This window comes from Tachysurus fulvidraco, chromosome 20 (assembly GCF_022655615.1).
Source record: "Tachysurus fulvidraco isolate hzauxx_2018 chromosome 20, HZAU_PFXX_2.0, whole genome shotgun sequence".
In the NCBI taxonomy this organism is placed as follows: Eukaryota; Metazoa; Chordata; class Actinopteri; order Siluriformes; family Bagridae; genus Tachysurus; species Tachysurus fulvidraco.
In genome coordinates, this window is record NC_062537.1 from 20,364,704 (window position 1) to 20,386,815 (window position 22,112).

Sequence of the window (22,112 nt, forward strand, 5' to 3'; positions counted from 1 at the left end):
TCAAACTGTGCTGGAATTCCCAGAGTTCAATAAGTTCAGATGCTTATAGCTTGTGAGCAGCATTTCATAAACAGATGTTTGCAGAGGTTTTAACTTTCTCCTGCCTGTTTACTGCTGATTCAGCAAAGCCTCTGTGTTTAAACCCTGTGTGTTCCTGCAGCTGGTTTGAGTTCATCAATAAATACAGCAGTGTAAAAGGCCTCGTGTTATTTGAGCTGAGAGAGAGAGAGCGCGAGAGACAGAAAGAGAGACAGTGAGAGAGAGCGAGAAACTGACTGGGAGAGAGGGAGAGAGAGACGGAAAAGAGACAGTGAGAGAGAGAGAGAAACTGGGAGAGAGGGAGGGAGAGAGAGAGAGAGATGGCTATTAAATGCAACATTAAAATCCACTTTAAAGCTGAAATACTAACTGACTCTGTGATCCAATGTTAATTAGAGCAGTTTGGATGATTTAAACTTTGATAAACTGGAGAATAAAATCATAAAATTGAGCCTCTTTTCTTTTTTATATAATTGACAGACTGTTAGATATTCTGTAGTTTAGCCTGTAAGAGCAGATCTGCAGCACGGAGAGTAATCATACAGAACATCTGGGATTCTACATATTAAAGGGAACGTTTCAGAGCTCGTAATGAACAGGAACCAGCAGCAGCTTCACTCAACTTCTTTCTTTCTTTGCTATTAACAATTTGGTAATTTTAAAAGAAAAGAAACAAAAGTATATATTTACATAAAAGTGTGTAAATATTAAAAGAAATGTTTCAGAGATCTCTTAATATACAGAGATTTAGAAGGAGTTTGAATTTTTCTTTCCTGTTAGCAATTACACAGATGTATTTAAGGACACACACGCACTCACACACACTCACACACACTCACTCACACACTCAATCTCTCACACATACTGTACATACTGACACACACTCCCTCAAACACTCACACACACTCACCCAGACATACATACATATACACACATACTCCCACACTCGCACACACATGCGCACACATACATACACACATACTGTACATACACATACATACATACATACATACATACATACATACATACATACATATACAGCCACACACACTCACTCACACACATACATACACATACAGACACACACACACACACTCACTCACACACATACATACATATACATACACACACACATACATACATACATACATACATACATATACAGACACACACACTCACTCACACACATACATACATATACATACACACACACACTCACTCACACACATACATACATATACATACACACACACACACACACACACACATGCATACATACATACATACATACATACATACATACATACATACACACATACATACACACATACATACATATATACATACATACATACATATACAGACATACAAACACTCACTCACACACATACATACATATACATACACACACAGACACACACACACACACTCATTCACACACATACATACATATACATACATACACACATATACATACACACACACATACATACATACATACATATACAGCCACACACACACACTCACTCACACACATACATACATATACAGCCACACACACACACTCACTCACACACATACATACATATACAGCCACACACACACTCACTCACACACATACATACATATACATAGACACACACATATACTTACATACATATACAGACACACACACACGCGCGCACACATACATACACACATACATACACACACACACACACACGTGCACACACATACATACACACATACATACAGTATACAGACACACACACACACACGTGCACACACATACATACACACATACATACACACATACATACAGTATACAGACACACACACACGTGTGCACACATACATACACACATACATACACACACACACACTCACACACATACACACATACACACATACACACATACATACACATAGACACACATACACACACACAGACACACTCACACATATACACACAAACACACAGACACACTCACACACACACACACACATACAAACACACAGACACACTCACACATACACACATACATACACACAGACACACACACAGACACACTCACACATATACACACAAACACACACACACACACACACACACACACACACACACACACACACACATACACACAAACACACAGACACACTCACACAGCAGTTTAGTGTGAAACAGAGATCCGGTGATGTTAAAGTTGTTGTACAGATCCCTTGTCTTTAACGATGGAGATTGAACACTTCATTATTTTACCCTCATTACTGTCCAGGGGTTTAATCTGTTCCTCTTTTGCCCCGTGCTTCAGTAACACACAGGAATCAGAGTAGACGCTGTGCAGTGAGGACGTCGGGGTGAATAATGGGCTAGCGTTGGGGTCTGGTAAATAAATAGTACTGCAAGAGAAGTTTAACAGCTTAGCAGTTTCCATGGAAATGTTTGAAGAACTCATCTTTCTCTCTCCTCGTCGCGCTCTTCCCCACGCGCTTCTCTCGCGCTCGCGCTCTAGCTCTCGCGTCTGTCTCTGTCTGCCGCTGGTGGGAGATCGCTCGCTGGACTCTGTCGCCCCTGCGCGCTCTCGTTACTTCTCTCTAGCTGAAGAGCGCACTCGCCTCTTCACGCTCGCTCCGTTTTTCTCGCTCTCTCTGGATCTCTTGTCTCGTTCTCTCTCGCGCTCTCGTCTTTCCTTTACTCTCGTCGTCGGTTCTCTCTCCTCGTTCTCCTGCTCTCTGACGCCGGCGTCTCTCATTCTTTCTCTGTCACGCTCTCTCTCTCTTTCTCTCTCTCTCTCTCATTCTCTCTCTGTCTCTCTCTCTCTCTCTTTCTCTCTCTCTCTCTCTTTTTACTCTCTCTCTCTCTCTCTCTCTCTCTCTCTCTCTCTCTCTCTGGTTGTTGTGATTTTCTTCAGGTAAATATAAATAAATGCTTCTTCATGTATTTCTGCTACACTAATGAATATTAACAGTTTAACGATGCACCGTTTCTGCAGTAAAACTTATTACAGAGGATCAAAATGAATCTGTTCAGCTGAGAGACTTTACTTTTGCAGTATTTTCTTTTGCCTGATGTGAAGTGGGCGGGGCTTGTGCCCTGTACCAATCAGGATGAGTGATATATATTTATTTACGGTTACAGTGTGACTTTGGAATTGATCCAATCCGGATGAAGGTCATTGCAGGGTCAGATTAGTTTCCTGTTATAGCTTCCTTCCTGTCTGAAGCCTCGTTAGCGACGGAGGAATGTTCGAATTCTACTTGTCAATTTTCACACAATTTATTTACAATGGAATGTAGGAGGAGCTTCGTCTCCATGGAAACGTCTTGTATGAGTTGATTCATCAAAACGTATTGAAGCACGAGCGAATCTCGCAGATGAATCGTCTCGAAACTTAAACCAGAAAACGGCACAGTGGGTCACGTCATGGCCGAGAGGCAAATATGCAAATTCACATTTCCACTGCAGTCGCAGGTCTGAATATTTATCTGATTATAAATACAACCTTCACCATCAGACCGCTGTCCTTCTGTCCCTGCTGTCCGTGATACAGACCTGCTCAGTTCATCTTTAGTTCATTCAGTCATTTTCTACCTCCATAACACACACACACACACACACACACACACACACTCACTCACACTGGGAGCTGCAGTGTGTCACATCCTTGCTGGGCTTTACAGCAAATCTTCTGCACTGGAGCATGTGAGAGAGAGAGAGAGAGAGAGGGAGAGAGGGAGAGAGGGAGAGAGAAAAAATCAGAAGAAAGATTAGCTGGAAGAGAGTTCCGTCATTCAGAAACAAAGAGACAGAGAGAAGGAGAGAGAGAGTAAGAGAGAGAGAGAGAGAGAGAGAGAGAGAGAGAGAGAGAGAGAGAGCAGCGACGTCCTTCTTTCACCAAAAGGACAGAGAGAGAATGAGAAAGAGAGAGAGAAAGAGAGAGAGAGAGAGAGAGAGAGAGAGAGAGAGAGAGAGAGAGAGAGAGAGAGAATCACAATGGACGTTCATCAATGTCAGGAAAACGTTCAGAAAGACTTTGACATGGAACCAGGAGCAGGTGAAATCCCACTTACTTAAAACACTCATTTTATTCATGTGAGACGAATAAAAAACAAACAAACAACTTCAACATGCTTGAAAGAGGAACTGCATCTGCAGACGTACAGAACCATGTTCTTCATGAGGAACAATGTCTCAACGCTTCTGCAGGTTCTTACAGCTCAGGGAACATACAAGCTTTCTCCTGATAGAAACTTTAGTACAGAGATCTGACTATACGTCTCACAGAATGAAGAAAATTTACACATGAAATTTTTGCCTCATGCTTCATATTTCATTCATACTACACATTTCTTTTCTTTTCATTTTAGTATTTATTTCTTTTAGATGATTCATTTATTTAATTTCAGACGATTATTAGATGATTTCCATATGAATTGTAGACAGATTATTTTTTGACATTTCATCAATTTCAAACTGATTTTCAGATGATTCGTTCATTTTCAGATGATTTTTAGACCATTCGTTAATTTTAGTTCGTTTTTAGACGATTCGTTAATTTTCTAATCATTTTCAGACGATACGTTAATTCTCAGATGATTTTTAGAAATTTGTTCAATTTCAGATCATTTTTAGATTTTTTTTTTTTTTAATTTTCACATGATTTTTGGACATTTCGTAATTTTCAGATCATTTTTATAGAATTTGTTCATTTTTATAGACGTTTTATAGACATTTTTTATAGACGTTTCAGGGAATTTTTAGATGATTGATAAATTTTTAGACAGTTTTTTTTTAATTTTCAGAGGATTTTTATGACGTTTTATTTATTTTCCTGTGGTTTTTAAATAACTCGTTCACTTTTAACGTGATTAGAAGATCATTCGTTAATTTATTATTTATTATTTACGTAATATGAGGTTCTTAAACGATTGATTCATTTATTTTTACACGTGATTTTTAGATGATTGATTTGTTTACAGTCACACGATGTTTAGACGATTCATTCTTTTAGTTTCACGTGATTTTCCATACATTTATGTTTAAACACAACTAATTTCAATTGTCATTTTTACTCATTCGCTCATTTTCATGTCCGATTTTTGGGGCCAATGTGTACAATGAATGATGTGTACAAATATGAGTGTAACGAGTCTGTCTGTGTTTCCCCTTGTTTCTGTCTGCTGTCATTCCCTTATGTTAATTGTTGACCCCGCCCACCTATTTGTTACCACGGACATTTAATTGCATTCAATCTCTTCCCCAGGTGTTTTGTCTTAGTCCTTGTCTGTCTCCGTCTTGTGATTGGTTCTCGTTCACTATATGTACTCTGTTTTGTTCACTTCCCGGTTGTGAGTCGTCGTTTAGTCTGTTCATGTCTCCGGTCCCTGTCCTGTCCTGTCCTGTCCTGTCCTGTCCTGTCCTGTCCTGTCCTGTCCTGTCCTGTCCTGTCCTGTCCTGTCCTGTCCTGTCATTGTTTGTTTCCTGTTTTTGCGTATTAAATAGTAACTGCACATGGATCCGCACTCGCCTGTGTCAATCCGTGACAATGAGAGTGCAATGTAGAAATAAATTGATTATTAGTAAAAAAAAAAAAAAAAAAACGAGCATTAATTAATGAATATATGTAAATAAATAAATAAAAACACTAATAACATACATTTAAAAATCAGACACGAAAATGAGTGAACGACTTAAAACGACAAATGAAATTAGTTGTTTAAACATGAATGTATGGACAAAAATTTCGTAGAATTTGTTCATTTTTAAATGATTTTTAGACGTTTCAGAGAATTTTTAGATGATGGATTAATTTTTTGTTAATTTTCAGATGATTTTAAATGTGTTAGTGTTTTTCCTTATTTATTTAGAATCTTAGATTTTTTTTGTTGTTTTTTTTTTTACTAATCAATTTATTTCTACATCATGTCTTCATTGCACTCTCATATTATTTGTACACATCATTCATCAGCGCCCCATAATTGTGGATCATTTAGCTGTGTAAAAATGCTTTAAGAGGTTTGTTAAGAATCTCCGAGGGTTTTCTCTCCCAGCCGATTATAATTGTTTCTCTTTTTGTACTTTACTGCGTGAGGTGGCGTATGTTAGCAAACCAGCGCTCACATCATCCCTTCCCCTGATTAGCATGCTCTGTGTGAACTCAACACATCAGTAGTTTCATCTCTGCACATAACTGCGAGGAATTTAAACGTTTCTTGTTGCTTAGTCGCTTCAGAAGCATTCAATTATTCAGATGATTTGTTTTATGAATTTATAAACGTTGAATTAAAAGGCAACAACGTGGGAAAGCCTGAGATATTAATTCTTTATTTAAAACAGAGCAAGCGTGACCACAGACTGAACCTCAACATGATTAAAGATCTCTGAAGACATTATTTGGACATTATTTATTTATTTATTTATTTATTCGTTTCTTTCTTTCTTTATTTATTGCATAATATTTTGTCCTCATCCATTTAATTATATTTTATTTTCCACTTAATGTTGTTGTTTTTCTTCTTCTTCTTCTTCTTCTTCTTCTTCTTCTTCTTCTTCTTATTATTATTATTATTATTATTATTATTATTATATAGTTATGTGTTTATATATTTATATAAAAAGCTCCAGTTTGAAAGTGAACGTTTTGGGTATTGTGTAAAAAAATCCGACTCTTCGGGTCTTAAAACTGGAAGAGAAAACTTTTAATTGTTCTTGGGTGTTTAACAGTAAATTTAAAGCTGGGCACTTTTAATCAGAACAACTTTTTGATCGATCGATCAAACGAACAAATGAATTCCCTGATGGATTGATGGCTAAATTTATTGATTGATTGATTAATTGGCTGAATGTATTGATTGTTTAAATGAATAAATGAATGGATGGGTGGACAGGTTGATGGACTGATGGACTGAATTATTGATTGAATGCTTGATTGGTTGAACAAACGAATGAATGGCCTGAAGGGTTGATTGATTGATTGATTGATTGATTGATTGATTGATTGATTGATTGACAGACACATTGTTCGATGAATTGATTGAATGAATGAATGAATGAACAGGTTGCTGGATTGATCAATGAAATCATTATATTTCATTGTATTGTATTGATTGATGGATTGACAGATAGCTAGCTTGATGGATGGACGGATGGACGGATGGATGGATGGATTGACAAACACATTGTTTGATGAAATGAATGAATGAATGAATGAATGAATGAATAATTGATTGATTGATTGATTGATTGATTGATTGATTGATTGATTGATTGATTTGTTACTTAGACAGATAAACAATATAATAAATCAGAGCCAATCTGAGATCTTTATAATTAGTACAAATGTGAGCCATGAAAAATATTGAAAGCCATATTTTATATTTAATCACACAAATCCATTAAAATACAACTCACACTTGTTGGATTTGATCTGTAAAGTAGGAAAAGCTGTATTAAAGGTTTGTGTTGCTTTATGTCCTGAGAACACGCCATGCCTTTAAAATCGTCTGCCTCAAACACACCTGGGAGCTGACGCAAGTCTCTGCCCTGGAGCTCCAGATAATAATAAAGGTATTTGGTGCACATTTGGGGGGAAATGACTGCTGTAGTGTGTTCGAAATCCAGACAGCGCGCTCATCACGCGTCTCCAGATTAACACGCTCCACTTCAACTCAACACATCAGCAGTTTTGTGCTGGATTTAAAAAAAAAAAGCTTTCTGCTTGTGCCAGAAATATTCAGTAGAAAGTGTTTAATCTCAGAGGCCAGTGTGTGGCATCACACCAGACCCCCGGATAGCACCCGAGCCCTGAGGGTCACACCGTGAACAGCCACTTTAAAGTTTAAACCCTGAAGAAATCAGAGTTAATGTGAAGGAGGTTTATGTCTGAAAAGCCTCATCGTTGTTCAGGCTAAATCCATTAAAAGCAGGGTCTCCGATTTTTGAGAGTCGGGCCGAATAATGAACAAAAATCAAAACAAAAATCAAAACAAACGAAAGCCAATGAGCAGAAAGGGGCGGGGCTTGTCAATATGGGCAGAGAGAGTGTTCGGTGCGCATGTGTGACGTTAGCAGAAACGTTTAACATTGACATGGAGGATAAAAACAAAGAAAGAAAGAGAAGAAAGACTTACGATAAGGACAAGAAGTAGGACGTGTTAATATAGGATCAGCTTTCCAGCGCTGGAGAGAACTGAAGGAGCAGGAAGTTGGCCACATATTCACAGGTTGGAGTTTCCCGAGTCAATAACTCCTGAGCTAAACGCTGTTACTACACAAATAACACCTCTTTTCTATCGTAGTAATGTAGAGAGGCAGCTACAACCGCGTTTTGTGTAGTAACAGCGTTTAGCTCAGGAGTTATCGACTCGGGAAACTCCGACCTGTGAATATGTGGCCGACTTTACTTAAGACGCCGAGGCGCTTTTTTCCTTCTCGATAGGTGAGTAACGTTGGTTTTGCTTTGTTACACAGAACTAATATATGCCTTTGTCCTTTACATCATTATGCTTGTGTGGCATTTTTGCTTGTTTGTTTATCTACAATCGTATTGTTCTTCCCTTCAGCTATGATAAAGACACGTTTCTTTCCGTCAGTCGCCTGGGTTACGTATGTATGTGTGGGCGGAGCTATCGATACAGGGGTGGGACCCGTTTGGGTTAGGGGCGTGTTTGTTTTGGTGATTTTGTATGTCAACATCGGCTTTCAAACAACGGAGACCCCACCTTTAAGTGTAACATCTAAATCAAAAGATAAAACGATCTTGAGAAAAAGAAATCAAACGACTTCAGGACGTCTCTCACGGTGTCCTGTGTGAGACGAGGCTTTTCAGAAGGAGTCTCCAGTGTCAGCGTTACGTCACGGTCGTGACTTTCTCCAGACTTTTTCAGACATCTTCAGATCGGAGGATTTTTTTTTTTATTCTTTGTGTTTTCACAATAATTAAGAAACAGAAATAAAACACTTCGTGTTCTGTTGTTTTAGAAAATTAATCAACTTCTATGTGTTAACTGGAACACTTCGTGACACTCTACTTTCTCTTAGGCGGCATTTTTCTTTGCTTTCACACACAAGGACAAAGCAGCTTGTCTTGTAAAAACAAAAAACAATCACAGAGTCATTTTTTCCCCCTGAAATAGCAATAAAAGCAAGCGCAAATGGCTAACAGGCACCGGTTGACATGTGGTTAGAGAAAAAGACACAGACTCCATCGATCAAATGGACCGCAGTGTGTACGATCAGAGGGGATTTTTTTCTTATTTTCTTTATCCACAGGTGACGGATGAAGAGTCGTCTAAGTCGGCAGCGTTTCCCCAGAGGGCATCATCATAAACCGACCGGAGAGAAAGCTGCAGCCTCGGCTCTCTGAGAGCTGATAACGAAGACGTATAAGTGGTTGTCCGGCCCATCCCCCGTCGTCCTCCGAGAGAAAGACTTCCTCGGATGAAGGAGAATCGTTCTTCATCAGCGGCGCAATCAAGCGCTCGGGATTAAATCGCTGTGGACGGGACGTTAATGCTGATCGAGGGGATCGTCTGGTACATACATGGACTGTATATACGCGAGTGTGTGGGAGTTTTGGACCGCTCGCTGTACTAAACGTCGGCTGTTTCCAAAGCAAACAGACATTAAGACATTTCTACAAAACAATAAAACATACACTTTATACAGGAGATTTATTTTATCCATCCATCCGTTCTCTGTAGTGCGCATCATCTACGGAGAACCAGGGGTCTATTCCAGGGGTCTTGGAGGTCTACAGCATTTAGCAGACACCCTTATCCAAAGCGACTTACATTATCTCATTTTTTTTTTATACAGCTGAGCAATTGAGGGTTAAGAGCCTTGCTCAGGGGCCCAACGGTGGCAGCTTGGTGGACCTGGGATCAAACTCACAACCTTCCGATTAGTAGCCCAACACATTAATCACTAGGCTACCACATGCCCACGGGCAACCATGACAACCACTGACCCATGGACTCATTACAGAACACACACACACACACAAACACACACACACACACACACAATAGAGATGGTATTCCCCATAAAGTACATGTCTTTGGATTAGAGGAGGAAACCAGAGAACCCTGAGGAGGAAATGGGAAGCTTGCTGCTCTTCTCGTGCCTCACAGGCCTCGTCCAGACACTCAGGTTTCCACCACCAGTCCACAGACCTGCACTAAAGGCAGATTGGTATTTAAAAATTGTTCGTGTGTGTGTGTGTGTGTGTGTGTGTGTGTGTGTGTGTGTGTGTGTGTGTGTGTGTGTGTGTGTGTGTGTGTGTGTGTGAGAGAGAGAGAGTTGATGCACTGCAATAGACTCCCATCCTGTTGAGGGTGCCTCACTCCTGCCTTGTGCTCCAGGCAGCTTTAATGGCATTTGGATACACAGCGGGTTCCCAGTGACCCAGTAGGATAAGTGGTGTAGAGAAAAGGTTTTCTTGTTGTCCGTCTTTCCGCAAGTCTTTTGGGAAACTAACAGAGATAAACAGATAGAGAGACATTTGACTCAAATAGCACACACTTTATTACTCTCTCTCTCTCTCTCTCTCTCTCTCTCTCTCTTTATTTAAATCGAGTTTAGGGCTATTTTCTGGGTATGAGTCTGTTTATTTGTCCTGCATCATCCGTTTCCATGGCATTAAGACCTTGTGATGTAAGTATTATTATATCTAACACTCACTCTCTCTCTCACACACACACACACACACACACAGACAGACACACACACATACAGACACACACACACACATACAGACACATACACACTCACACACTCACTCACTCACACACACACACACACACACACACACATACACACACACACACACACACACACACATACAGACACTCACACACTCATTCACACACACACACACACACACACACACACATACAGACACTCACACACTCACTCACACACACACTCGCACACACCCACACACACACACACAGACACTCACACACACACACACACACACAGACACTCACACACACATACAGACACTCACACACTCACACACATACACACACACACACACTCACTCACACACACACACACACACACACACACACACACACACACACACACACACACACACACACACACACACACACACACACAGAGGCATCACATTTGCCTATAAATTGTTTAATTGCATTGGTTTTAATTTCCCAGTACACAAAAACTCTCAGGAATTTTCATCCATTTAAATCTTGCATGGTGATAAATGATATTTTACTCCTGATGTTTAACCCCAAACTCAATCATTTCTGAATCACTGCCAAAACATGACTGAGACATTTACTGCACAATTCCGGCTTGAGCAGGAACAGGGCCCCGCCCACACCGACCGCCATGACGGTCAGGCCGACGAGGAAGCGGGAGAAAGAGGCGGAGCCTCCTGTAAGATCCCAAACCCGGGATAGATCAGACGGTGCCCTCAAAAGGTCTGCTCTCACTTCCTGGAGTTCACTCTCAGACAGAACATCTGGAGAAACATCTGCGAGAACTTCCAGAGCTGCTCGATGGCCGGATTGAACCGCACCGCTGAGGTAACCGCACCAGCGCGTCGCCGTCTCTGTTCCCGCCCAGTAGATCCTGAAAACATGGAGAAAATCACTCTTGATTTAAGACAGTAGATAGATAAATAGACATGGAGGTATGGGTGGATAGGCAGAGTTAAACAAGTTGATGGATGGATGGATGGATGGATAATTAGGAGGATTGTTGAATAGATGGATAATCACAGACAGGGTTAAATATTGGACCGGGGAGGAAACCGGAGTACCCCGGAGGAAACCCCCGAGGCACGGAGAAAACATGCAAACTCCACACACACAAGGCGGAGGCGGGAATCGAACCCCCAACCCTGGAGGTGTGATGCGAACGTGCTAACCACTAAGCCACCGTGCTCCCCATGGAATATTTAAATAATTCTAGGAGGAGTAACAGCTGCTTCATCAGCTGCTTCATCGCACCACTCTGTCATTGATTATTGTCCTACAGCAGCATGACGCAGTGTGATTTATTCCTCACGAGACTGCTTTAGATCATGTCGTATCGTCCGTATTCGAGCGTCCGTCAGAGCGAAGAGCTTTATCTCCTAAATGGAGCAGAAGATTATGTGAAGATCTGAGATTCCTCCCGCAATTTCCTTTAAATCCACAATTACTGCTTTTGTTAAAATTAATTACTGCTTTTTAAGTTTTATTTATAATACTACGTGTTTTACTACATGTTTATGTTCACAAGTGAGCTGTTAAAGCGATTCGCCGATCAGGACGCTCACTTTCAGTAATGCAAAAAAAAACATGCGTGTGTAAAATCTAGAAATAAATATCAGCTGAAATAAATAAACATCCAGAATTATTCGATATTATTTCTAATGAATCTGAGAAAATGTTTTCGTCTTGTCTTTGCTCTAAAAACATTTGAGAAATCCTGATTTGTGATCAACAGGGACACGGTGACTTAGCGGTTAGCACGTTTGCCTCACACCTCCAGGGTTGGTGGTTCGATTCCCGCCTCCGCCTCGTGTGTGTGGAGTTTGCATGTTCTCCCTGTGCCTCGGGGGTTTCCTCCGGGTACTCCGGTTTCCTCCCCCGGTCCAAAGACATGCATGGTAGGTTGATTGGCATCTCTGGAAAATTGTCCGTATTGTGTGTGTGTGTGTGTGTGTGAGTGAATGAGAGTGTGTGTGTGCCCTGTGATGGGTTGGAACTCCGTCCAGGGTGTATCCTGCCTCGATGCCCGATGACGCCTGAGATAGGCACAGGCTCCCCGTTACCCGAGAAGTTCGGATAAGCGGTAGAAGATGAATGAATGAATGAATCAGTGATCAGAACTAAACTAGAAATCGTGCAAATTGTGAAATTAAAATGCAAATCGATTCGAGAACCTGAATTATGTTGAAAGTGTCTCTGGTTAATGAGTCCAAATCCTCTCGACCACCAACTTCCTGTCTTCCCTGATTTATACTGTTTTATCTGATTCATGCAGTCCCGTTTCACGTGTTGCTGAAGGACGCAGAGTTCCTGTAGCACTCGTGTCGTAACACGGTGTACCGAAATGTGTTTCAGTGAGATAACAAATTTCCAGCTAAAATTCACCTCTGACCTCCTGAAAGGGTTCAAAGCCGTCGTGTGTGACGCGTTCTAAACGCATAAACTTTTTTTTTAGTCATTATTTCTTTCTGTCCCTTTTTTATTTGTTCTGCAAAAGAATTGACAGAAAATCGGCATAAAATCTCTTTTTTTCTGTTTTTCTTTCTTTTAGTTATTTACGATTTTCCCAAAATCTATTTTTCACAACTAATTTTCATAATATTTTTCTTTTCACTAAAAAAATGCAACTTTATATATTGCTATGCAAAGTGTGCTGTAATGCGGGAAAATATATTTATTTAAAAAAACGAAATAATAAAAATTAGATGAATAAGAAAGAAAGAAAGAAAGAAAGAAAGAAAGAAAGAAAGAAAGAAAGAAAGAAAGAAAGAAAGAAAGAAAGAAAGAACAGTAGAATGCTGTAAAAATATTGTGGTGTAAATATATTTATTTTCAAATAAAAAAATAATTAAAAAAAAAAGTAAATGAATAAGAGACAGAAAGAAAGAAAGAAAGAAAGAAAGAAAGAAAGAAAGAAAGAAAGAAAGAAAGAAAGAAAGAAAGAAAGAAAGAAAGAAAGAAAGAAAGAAAGAAAGAAAGAACAGTAGAATGCTGTAAAAATATTGTGGTGTAAATATATTTATCTTTAAATAAAAAAAAAATAAAAAAAAATAATTTAAAAAATTAAATGAATATGAAAGAAAGAAAGAAAGAAAGAAAGAAAGAAAGAAAGAAAGAAAGAAAGAAAGAAAGAACACATCACAATAGTTCTACATGCATCGTGAATTTTTTTTTTTTTAAACAGTAGAATGCAGTAAAAATATCCAGAACATGGTAACAATTTCTAATAACAATTATCTGAATTCTTTAGAATTGACTCATTTTTTCACCATTATAATTAATTTCTTTAGACGCTTCAGAGCATTTTTTTGTTGATAGAACAGGAAGAAACTCGGAGTAACATCCTCCTGGTTTTATTTTGTTCCCCGTTTCTCCGTCGGGTTCGTAACCGGGCTCACTGTTTATTCTTCAGGCGATATGAGAGTGTGTGTCAAGTTTAGCCATGCGTGAGATGCCCCAGGCAAATTTCTACCCACTCTGCCTTTCACCTGGGATGTGGCTGTGTTTGGATCACTGACATATTAAAGCAGGTTCGGTTGGGTTCTGAATCCCGCTGAGCTTCAGCAAACAGCAGACGAAGCGGGAGGACGAGGTCTGAGCGTGTGCTGGCTCCTCAAACCCTGCAGAAGAAACACTGATCTCTTCCCTTCTCCCACATTCTCCCAGAAACCGCCTCCAGCTCTGTTTTACTGAGTCTCGCTGTAGCTAATCCTCCATTCGCTTTCAGGCTTCAGACGCGTTAGAAATGAAACACTCAGGAACATAATCCACAGCAGCTATAAACCGTCTTTCCCTCCCTTCTTCTTTCCATCCTTTTACGTCATTAAGGTAAAAAAAAATCACACGGCTTGTCATATTAGCAAGAAACCACAAAAAAAGCGTAAACTATTCTGTTACACGGCGCTGGAACTGGAGACTCCTTCCATGAAATGTTAAATAATCATCCGTTTAAAAGTCCTCTATTTGGTGTCTGGTTATTTGAAGCTTCCACTGTGTTACTATGGAAACAACAACTGATTATCCGATCGCTTTTTGCGAATCGATGCGACTGAACCATGTGATTTTATTTTGTTACTTACCGTTGCTATAGAAACGATAAAATATTAGAATGTTTTAGATTGCATTTTTTTTTTAATAGCTCAATTTAACATTAGGATTTGGCCGTCCCCTAAATCCAAACCCCGCCCCTGATCCTAACTTTAACCTTTAACACATTTTGTACATTTGTATTTTTTGCATTTGAAAAGATTTAATTTGTACTTTTTAATACTTCTGTGTTAAAGGGAAAAATGTTGAAAAATGTTACAAAAAATTTAGAATTCAAATAATTTCAAATCTCTTAAATGTAGAGTCAATTATTTATAACTAATCATTTTTATTATCGTAACATTCTGTCACACCTCCAGGGTCGGGGGTTCGATTCCCGCCTCCGCCTTGTGTGTGTGGAGTTTGCATGTTCTCCCCGTGCCTCGGGGGTTTCCTCCGGGTACTCCGGTTTCCTCCCCCCGGTCCAAAGACATGCATGGTAGGTTGATTGGCATCTCTGGAAAATTGTCCGTAGTGTGTGTGAATGAGAGTGTGTGTGTGCCCTGTGATGGGTTGGCACCTCGTCCAGGGTGTATCCTGCCTCGATGCCCGATGACGCCGAGAAGTTCGGATAAGCGGTAGAAAATGAATGAATGAATGAATGAATGAATGAATGAATGAATGAATGAACATTTTGTCACGCTAATTAAAAAAATACAACTTTCTGACACTGGAGACTCCTTCCGTAAACGTCGTGAATTTTCACTCTGTGTTTTTTCCGCATTGCGATTTTTCTGCGTTTTATTTATTTATTTATTTTATGGACGGAAGACGGTGTTGAATTCAGTGTGTCGCGTGTCAGACGTACGCAAGACGGTCGCTCTCGTCGGAGTGGATGTGGGTCAAGGACGGATTAAAGAGCGCTTTCAGTTTACAGATCAGAACAAAGCGGAGAGCAGCAGAGCTTTCCATCCTTCTTCCTTTGATGAGATCTTTCTCCTCTTTAAGGATTTAATTCCATTATGGAAATGCATTACCTTGCAACATCACTCTACTCTCTCTGGCACACACACACACACACTTACACACTTCCTCTCTGGATTTGTTCGGGTTATGGCCGAAGCCTTACGGGAGCCATTACAAATGGATTATGCCGATGCATTCCCTTGAGAAAGCTGTCCCTGTGACCTCCACTCCATTGGTTTGAGGCCCATTATGCATTTGTGCTTCATGCCACACACACACACTCACCTCCATTCTCCATCTCCTCCATTTACTAACTCCACATTCAGCTCACACACACACACACTCATCCCTCCTCTAACCTCTGCTCCCTTCAGAGGCCACTAATGCAAGTTAGCGAGTCGAGGCACACTGAGGGTCGAGGCATCTGGAACAAAATGCCACCCATAAACATTTACAAGGATTCCAGTGCACAATTGTGTGTTTTATTTTTTTTTTTTCTTTCTTCTTTGTACCTGCCACACGGTGTTCGGAGGCTGGGAAGGTAGAACGTGAGCATCCCAGGGACCATGACGTTGACAGGACATCCTCCGTTATACTCCTCTTTAGCCCAGTCCTAAAATCCACACAACACACATCAGGACTGTTACATGACTTTAAAATGATACGGTTGTCTTGATTCTGATTGGTCAACAATAGAATCGGATTACGTCGAGTCAATTCGAATCATGTGGCTACGCACGGCCACAAAAAGTAGAGATAAATAAACAACATGGATAAATAAACGATAAGTAAACAGGACACGAACGCAGAACTGTAACGATGGTCTGCTATATAGTGCAGCATTAACAATAGCGTCTCATAAAAAACTACAACAATGTGAGCTCTTAAAATTCTTATGAAAAGTAATTCTTATGCCAAATGTGATTTTAGGATTAGGCCACGCCCATAATAATGTTTTTGATATGGAGAATATCTGTTTGATACTGGAGGCTCCTTCCATAAAGCTGGTGGCCACACACACACACACACACACACACACACACACACATACACACATACACACAGGGGTTGTGGTAAGAGTGAGACAGTGAGACAGCTGGTCAGGACTCTGTATTGTCCTATAGAGAGTATTGTCTCTCTTATTGTCCCTCAGTAGACACTCACTCACTAGATCCAACAGTAAGAGAATCACACCTCACCTTTAAAAACCTCACCTTTAACAAAAAAACTCCCCATCAAAAGACTGTACTCTCTCTCTCTCTCTCTCTCTCTCTCTCTCTCTCTCTCTCTCTCTGTCTCTGTCTCTGTCTCTCTGTGTGTGTGTGTGTGTGTGTGTGTGTGTGTGTGTGTGTGTGTGTGTGTGTGTGTGTGTGTGTGTGTGTGTGTGTGAGTGAGAGAGTTGAGATGATCTCAGGACTCACACTGAATAAGCTCCTCATGTCAGGGATGTTATCAGTTTCAGCAGGAGAGAGTCTCACCATCAGCTGTAAACACATTTACTCCACTTTACTGCAGATGGAAGCTGTATGAGGGCTGACACTGTGAGCCAACCCCAACCCGAAGAAATACAAATACACACACACACACACACACACACACACACACACACACACACACACACACACACACACACACATTCTATCTTTTCAATTTCCAAACATACTTCCTCAAGATTTCTGCTCATTTTGATATATTTTATGAGTAGCTTCACCATTAGCTTCACCACTGACTAGCTTCACCACTGACTAGCTTCACCACTGACTAGCTTCACCACTGACTAGCTTCACCACTGACTAGCTTCATCACTGACTAGCTTCACCACTGACTAGCTTCACCAGTGATTAGCTTCACCAGCACCTAGCTTCACCATTGACTAGCTTTCTACTAGCTTCATAAATGACTAGTTTCCCACTAGCTTCACCAATGACAAGCTTCACCACTTACTAGCTTCATTACTGAGTAGCTATATCACTAACTAGCTTCACCATTGACAAGCATTCTACTAGGTTTACCATTGACTAGCTTCACCACTAACTAGCTTCACAAGTGACTAACTTCACCAATGATTAGGTTCTCCAGCAACTAGCTTTACCAGCGAATAGCTTTCTACTACCTTTACCATTGACTAGCTTCACCACTAATTAGTTTTACCATTGACTAGCTTCACCACTAACTAGCTTCACCACTGACTAGCTTCACCACTGACTAGCATCACCACTAACTAGCTTCACCACTGACTAGCGTCACCACTAACTAGCTTCACCACTGACTAGCGTCACCACTAACTAGCTTCACCAGTGACTAGCTTCACCACTAACTAGCTTCACCAGTGACTAGCTTCACCACTAACTAGCTTCACCAGTGACTAGCTTCACCACTAACTAGCGTGACCATTGACTAGCTTCACCAGTGACTAGCTTCACCACTAACTAGCTTCACCAGTGACTAGCTTCACCACTAACTAGCGTGACCATTGACTAGCTTCACCAGTGACTAGCTTCACCACTAACTAGCTTCACCAGTGACTAGCTTCACCACTAACTAGCGTCACCATTGACTAGCTTCACCAGTGACTAGCTTCACCAATGACTAGCTTCACCAGCACCTAGCTTCACCATTGACTAGCTTCATAACTGACTAGTTTCCCAATAGCTTCACCAATGACAAGCTTCACCACTTACTAGCTTCATTACTGAATAGCTACATCACTAACTAGCTTCACCATTGACTAGCTTCACTACTGACTAGCTTTCTACCAGCTTTACCATTGACTAGCTTCACCACTACCCAATGATTAGCTTTTTCAGCAACTAGCTTTACCAGCGAATAGCTTTCTACTAGCTTTACAATTGACTAACTTCACCACTGACTAGCTTCACCATTAACTAGCTTCATCCTTGATTAGCTTCAGCACCATTTTCTCCTTTATCTCCTATCAGATCAGCTTATATCTCACATAACTGTAGAAGATCTGGATTTAAATAGGGCTGGATTTAAATAAATAAATAATCTTCATTCGTTATTGAGGTTTTGTATTATAAGTGACTGACAGATTTTTTCAATTCCTTTTGGGTACGGCAGTGAAGTCTGAACATTCCGCCGCATTCACGCTTCTTTGTTCCATGTTGTGAAGGACTTGTTACTGCACTGAAAAGTTTATAAGTGCAGGAAAAAAAAGTGGAAAATTCAGACTTTTGTAACCACGACAACATCTTTCAGTGATTCTTTCCATTCAGTCAGAATTTTTTTTTTAAAAAAAAAAGCCTAAGGGTGCTTTCACACCTGCCTTGTTTAGTTCGGTCGAATCGTACATAGAGTTCGATCGCTCGTTCGGTGCGGTTCGTTTGGGCAGGTGAGAACGCAGCGATCGAACTCTCGTGCGCACCAAAAGCTGACCGAACAAGCGTACCGAGACCTCCTTGAAGAGGTGGTCTCGGTACGCTTTCAAACAAACTCTGGTACGGTTCGTTTGTGGTGAGAACACGGTCCGAGATCGAATAGACCTAACTGCAAAAAGTATTGCATATTTTGGACTAAACCAGCCACCGTAGCGGGTCGTCGGCGATATTTTCGGAAGATGAGCACGTCACGGTTTCGCAAAAGTAAAAACATCAAAAAGTCGATTAAATTAAATTTAACGTTAAATTTTGCCATACGTTTTTTTTTTCTAGTTTTGCATTTATTTATTTATTTATTTATTTATTTATTTATTTATTTGTCTATTTGTTTATTTATATATTTACTACTACTACCACTACTACTACTTATAATAATAATAACTTAATAAAAAAAAAAATCTTACAGAAGGCATTTAACTTGTATTTAAAAAAAATAATAATTGCAATTGACCCTTCAAAATGGTTTTATATATAAAAAAAAGGGATTCAATATATAAAGTAAGTGATAAAACCAGTTTGGGTTCTATAAAGAACCGTTATTTAAAGAGTGTAGCTGTGTTTAATGTTGTGGAATGTTAAGGAAATGTTCGTAAATCAGGTTTTGGTTTGTTTGTTTGTTTGTTTGTTTGTTTGTTTGTTTGTTTGTTTGACAAAATTCACCAAATTCATGAATAAATTCTTATATGAATTTGGAGAATTTTTTTTTAAACATTTTCTATTCTGTTTACACATCTACTGAAAGAATTTTGTGCAAAACATCCGAACGTTTGGTTTCATAAATACTGAATTTCAGTGAATTTTCTGTGCTGGAATACTTTTAGATAAACGATGTAGTGTAAATAATTAAAGTTGATCATCTGTGTAAATGAAGGGCTACGATTCGGTAACAGACGTCAACGGACCACGAGCAGCTAAAGGTGAACGCTTTCTAATCTGTTTAATAAACAAAGCACGGAGGCCGTAATTAATATCGTTCGCCTCCAATTGACCGCCGCCAGAGACGACAAGGTGACGATTAGATACGTGACGCCTCGTCTGGGCTCCGTAACGAGGTGCGCGAGTGTCGAGGTGCTTCGGAAAAATCCGTAAACATGGTCTGAACATTTCTCTGATCGGTGAGTTGTTCTTGCTGCATTCTCACGTTAATCGTGCGAGAACGTTTTCAAAAGTGTAAAAGAAACAATTAAAGGTTCGACTCGATCTCTTCTTAACACAGAGAATCCTTCAGGCATCGATCATCCTGTTCAATTTGTCTTAAGGTTAAACCTAAAATATTTTGAAGTGTCAGGTTCTAATCTTTTCAGCATCAGCATCAGCATCAGTTTGTTGAACATCGACGGATCATCTGTAGAGATCGTCAAGAGCATCAAATTTCATGGTGTTTATCTGGTGGAGAACTTCATCTGGTGACTCAACACCAGCTCCATCACCAAGAAAGCCCAGCAGCGTCTCTACTTCTTATGAAGCCCATCTCCACCCCCCACCCCCCACCCCCCACCCCCTCCTGACTACGTTCTACAGTACAGAAGGACCATTGAGATCATCCTGAGCAGCTGCATCACTGTCTGCTTTGGGAACTGCACCATCACAAGACCCTGTAGTGGAGAGTGAGGACAGCTGAGAAGATCATTGGAGTCTCTCTTCCCTCTATCATGGAGATCTACACCACACGCTACATCCGCAAAGCCAACAGCATTGTGGACTTCACACACACCTCACACACACTCTTTACTCTACACACCCCTCACACACACTCTTCTCCCCTCACACACTCTTCACCCCAAACACACTCATCTCCCCTCGCACACACTCTTTACCCCAAACACCCCTCACACACACTCTTCTCCCCCCACACACACCCCTCACATACACTCTTCTTCCCTCACACACACTCTTCACCCCACACACCCCTCACACACACTCTTCTCATTCCAGTATCTTTGCACATGTACTATAGATTATACAGTATGTACACGAGTCGACGCTGTATTGTTTTAATGCACAAATGAACTGGTGAATGAAGGTGTAGGGGGCGGGGCTAAAATAGTATTCATTATTCACTGGTCTGAAACATAACGACTGAAAAAAAATCTTTGGATACTTCGGGAAAATGATTAAAAAGTCATTTTAATAAATTGCTAAAAAGAGTAGAACTTGAACAATAAATCCGTTATTTATTTAGACACATATTTAGATTCGTTCACTTAAAACTGCATGAGCATTAAATTTCGATTCTACATCAAAATAAGTTCTATTAAAAGTTGAAGGCATCATGACAACACAGGCAGAACCCGGTGATGCTTCCACACAGTTCGCACATGTCATGATCTCGTCTTCGTCCTCACCACAGGAGGTGCTGGTTAATGACGAAGGGGCGTCACGCTGGTGCCATGTTGCTAACGAGCGTATTTAACACAGCGTGAGTCCGTGTGCTCGCACCGTTACCATCATCACCACGACAATCAAAGCAAAGTTCACTGTGTTTGTCTCTGACTCATTAACATCATCAAGCAATCACAAAGCTGTAGTCATGTGATTCCTGCACGCTTGAGTTCTCCAATCTGATTGGCCAGTAAATAAATACATAAACCGGTCTCCCTATTATACTACTTTAATAATAATTGAATAAAAATCTTATGTTGCATGATTTATGTATTTTAATTCAAAGTCTAAATAATATGTTATATTTAAAAAACAAAATAAAATGATATTTTAAACAGTAAGATAAAACATTATGCCTGAAGTAAAAAAAAATTGAAATTGGTGGGGGACACGGTGGCTTAGCGGTTAGCACGTTCGCCTCACATCTCTAGGGTTGGGGGTTCGATTCCCGCCTCCGCCTTGTGTGTGTGGAGTTTGCATGTCCTCCCCGTGCCTCGGGGGTTTCCTCCGGGTACTCCGGTTTCCTCCCCCAGTCCAAAGACATGCATGGTAGGTTGATTGGCATCTCTGGAAAAT

The 22,112-nt window shown here is 40.3% G+C and overlaps 1 protein-coding gene across 4 annotated transcripts in view; it reads right to left on the reverse strand.

Moving 5' to 3' along the window:
* Positions 1-9,574: 9,574 nt before the first annotated feature.
* The window catches only part of si:ch211-127i16.2 (amine oxidase [flavin-containing] B), a 51,801-nt gene continuing 39,263 nt past the window's right edge, over positions 9,575-22,112 (reverse strand). The window contains exons 9-11 of one of the 4 annotated variants that reach the window (XM_047805183.1): positions 16,269-16,369; positions 11,346-11,638; positions 9,575-10,512 (exon numbers count right to left, since the gene is read on the reverse strand). In XM_047805183.1, the coding sequence (XP_047661139.1) occupies positions 10,103-10,512; positions 11,346-11,638; positions 16,269-16,369 (804 nt within the window). In that variant the 3' untranslated portion in view covers positions 9,575-10,102. Of the gene's footprint in view, positions 10,513-11,151; positions 11,639-16,268; positions 16,370-22,112 lie in introns of those variants that run through there. The other 3 variants (XM_047805185.1, XM_047805182.1, XM_047805184.1) reach the window with 3 other exon arrangements.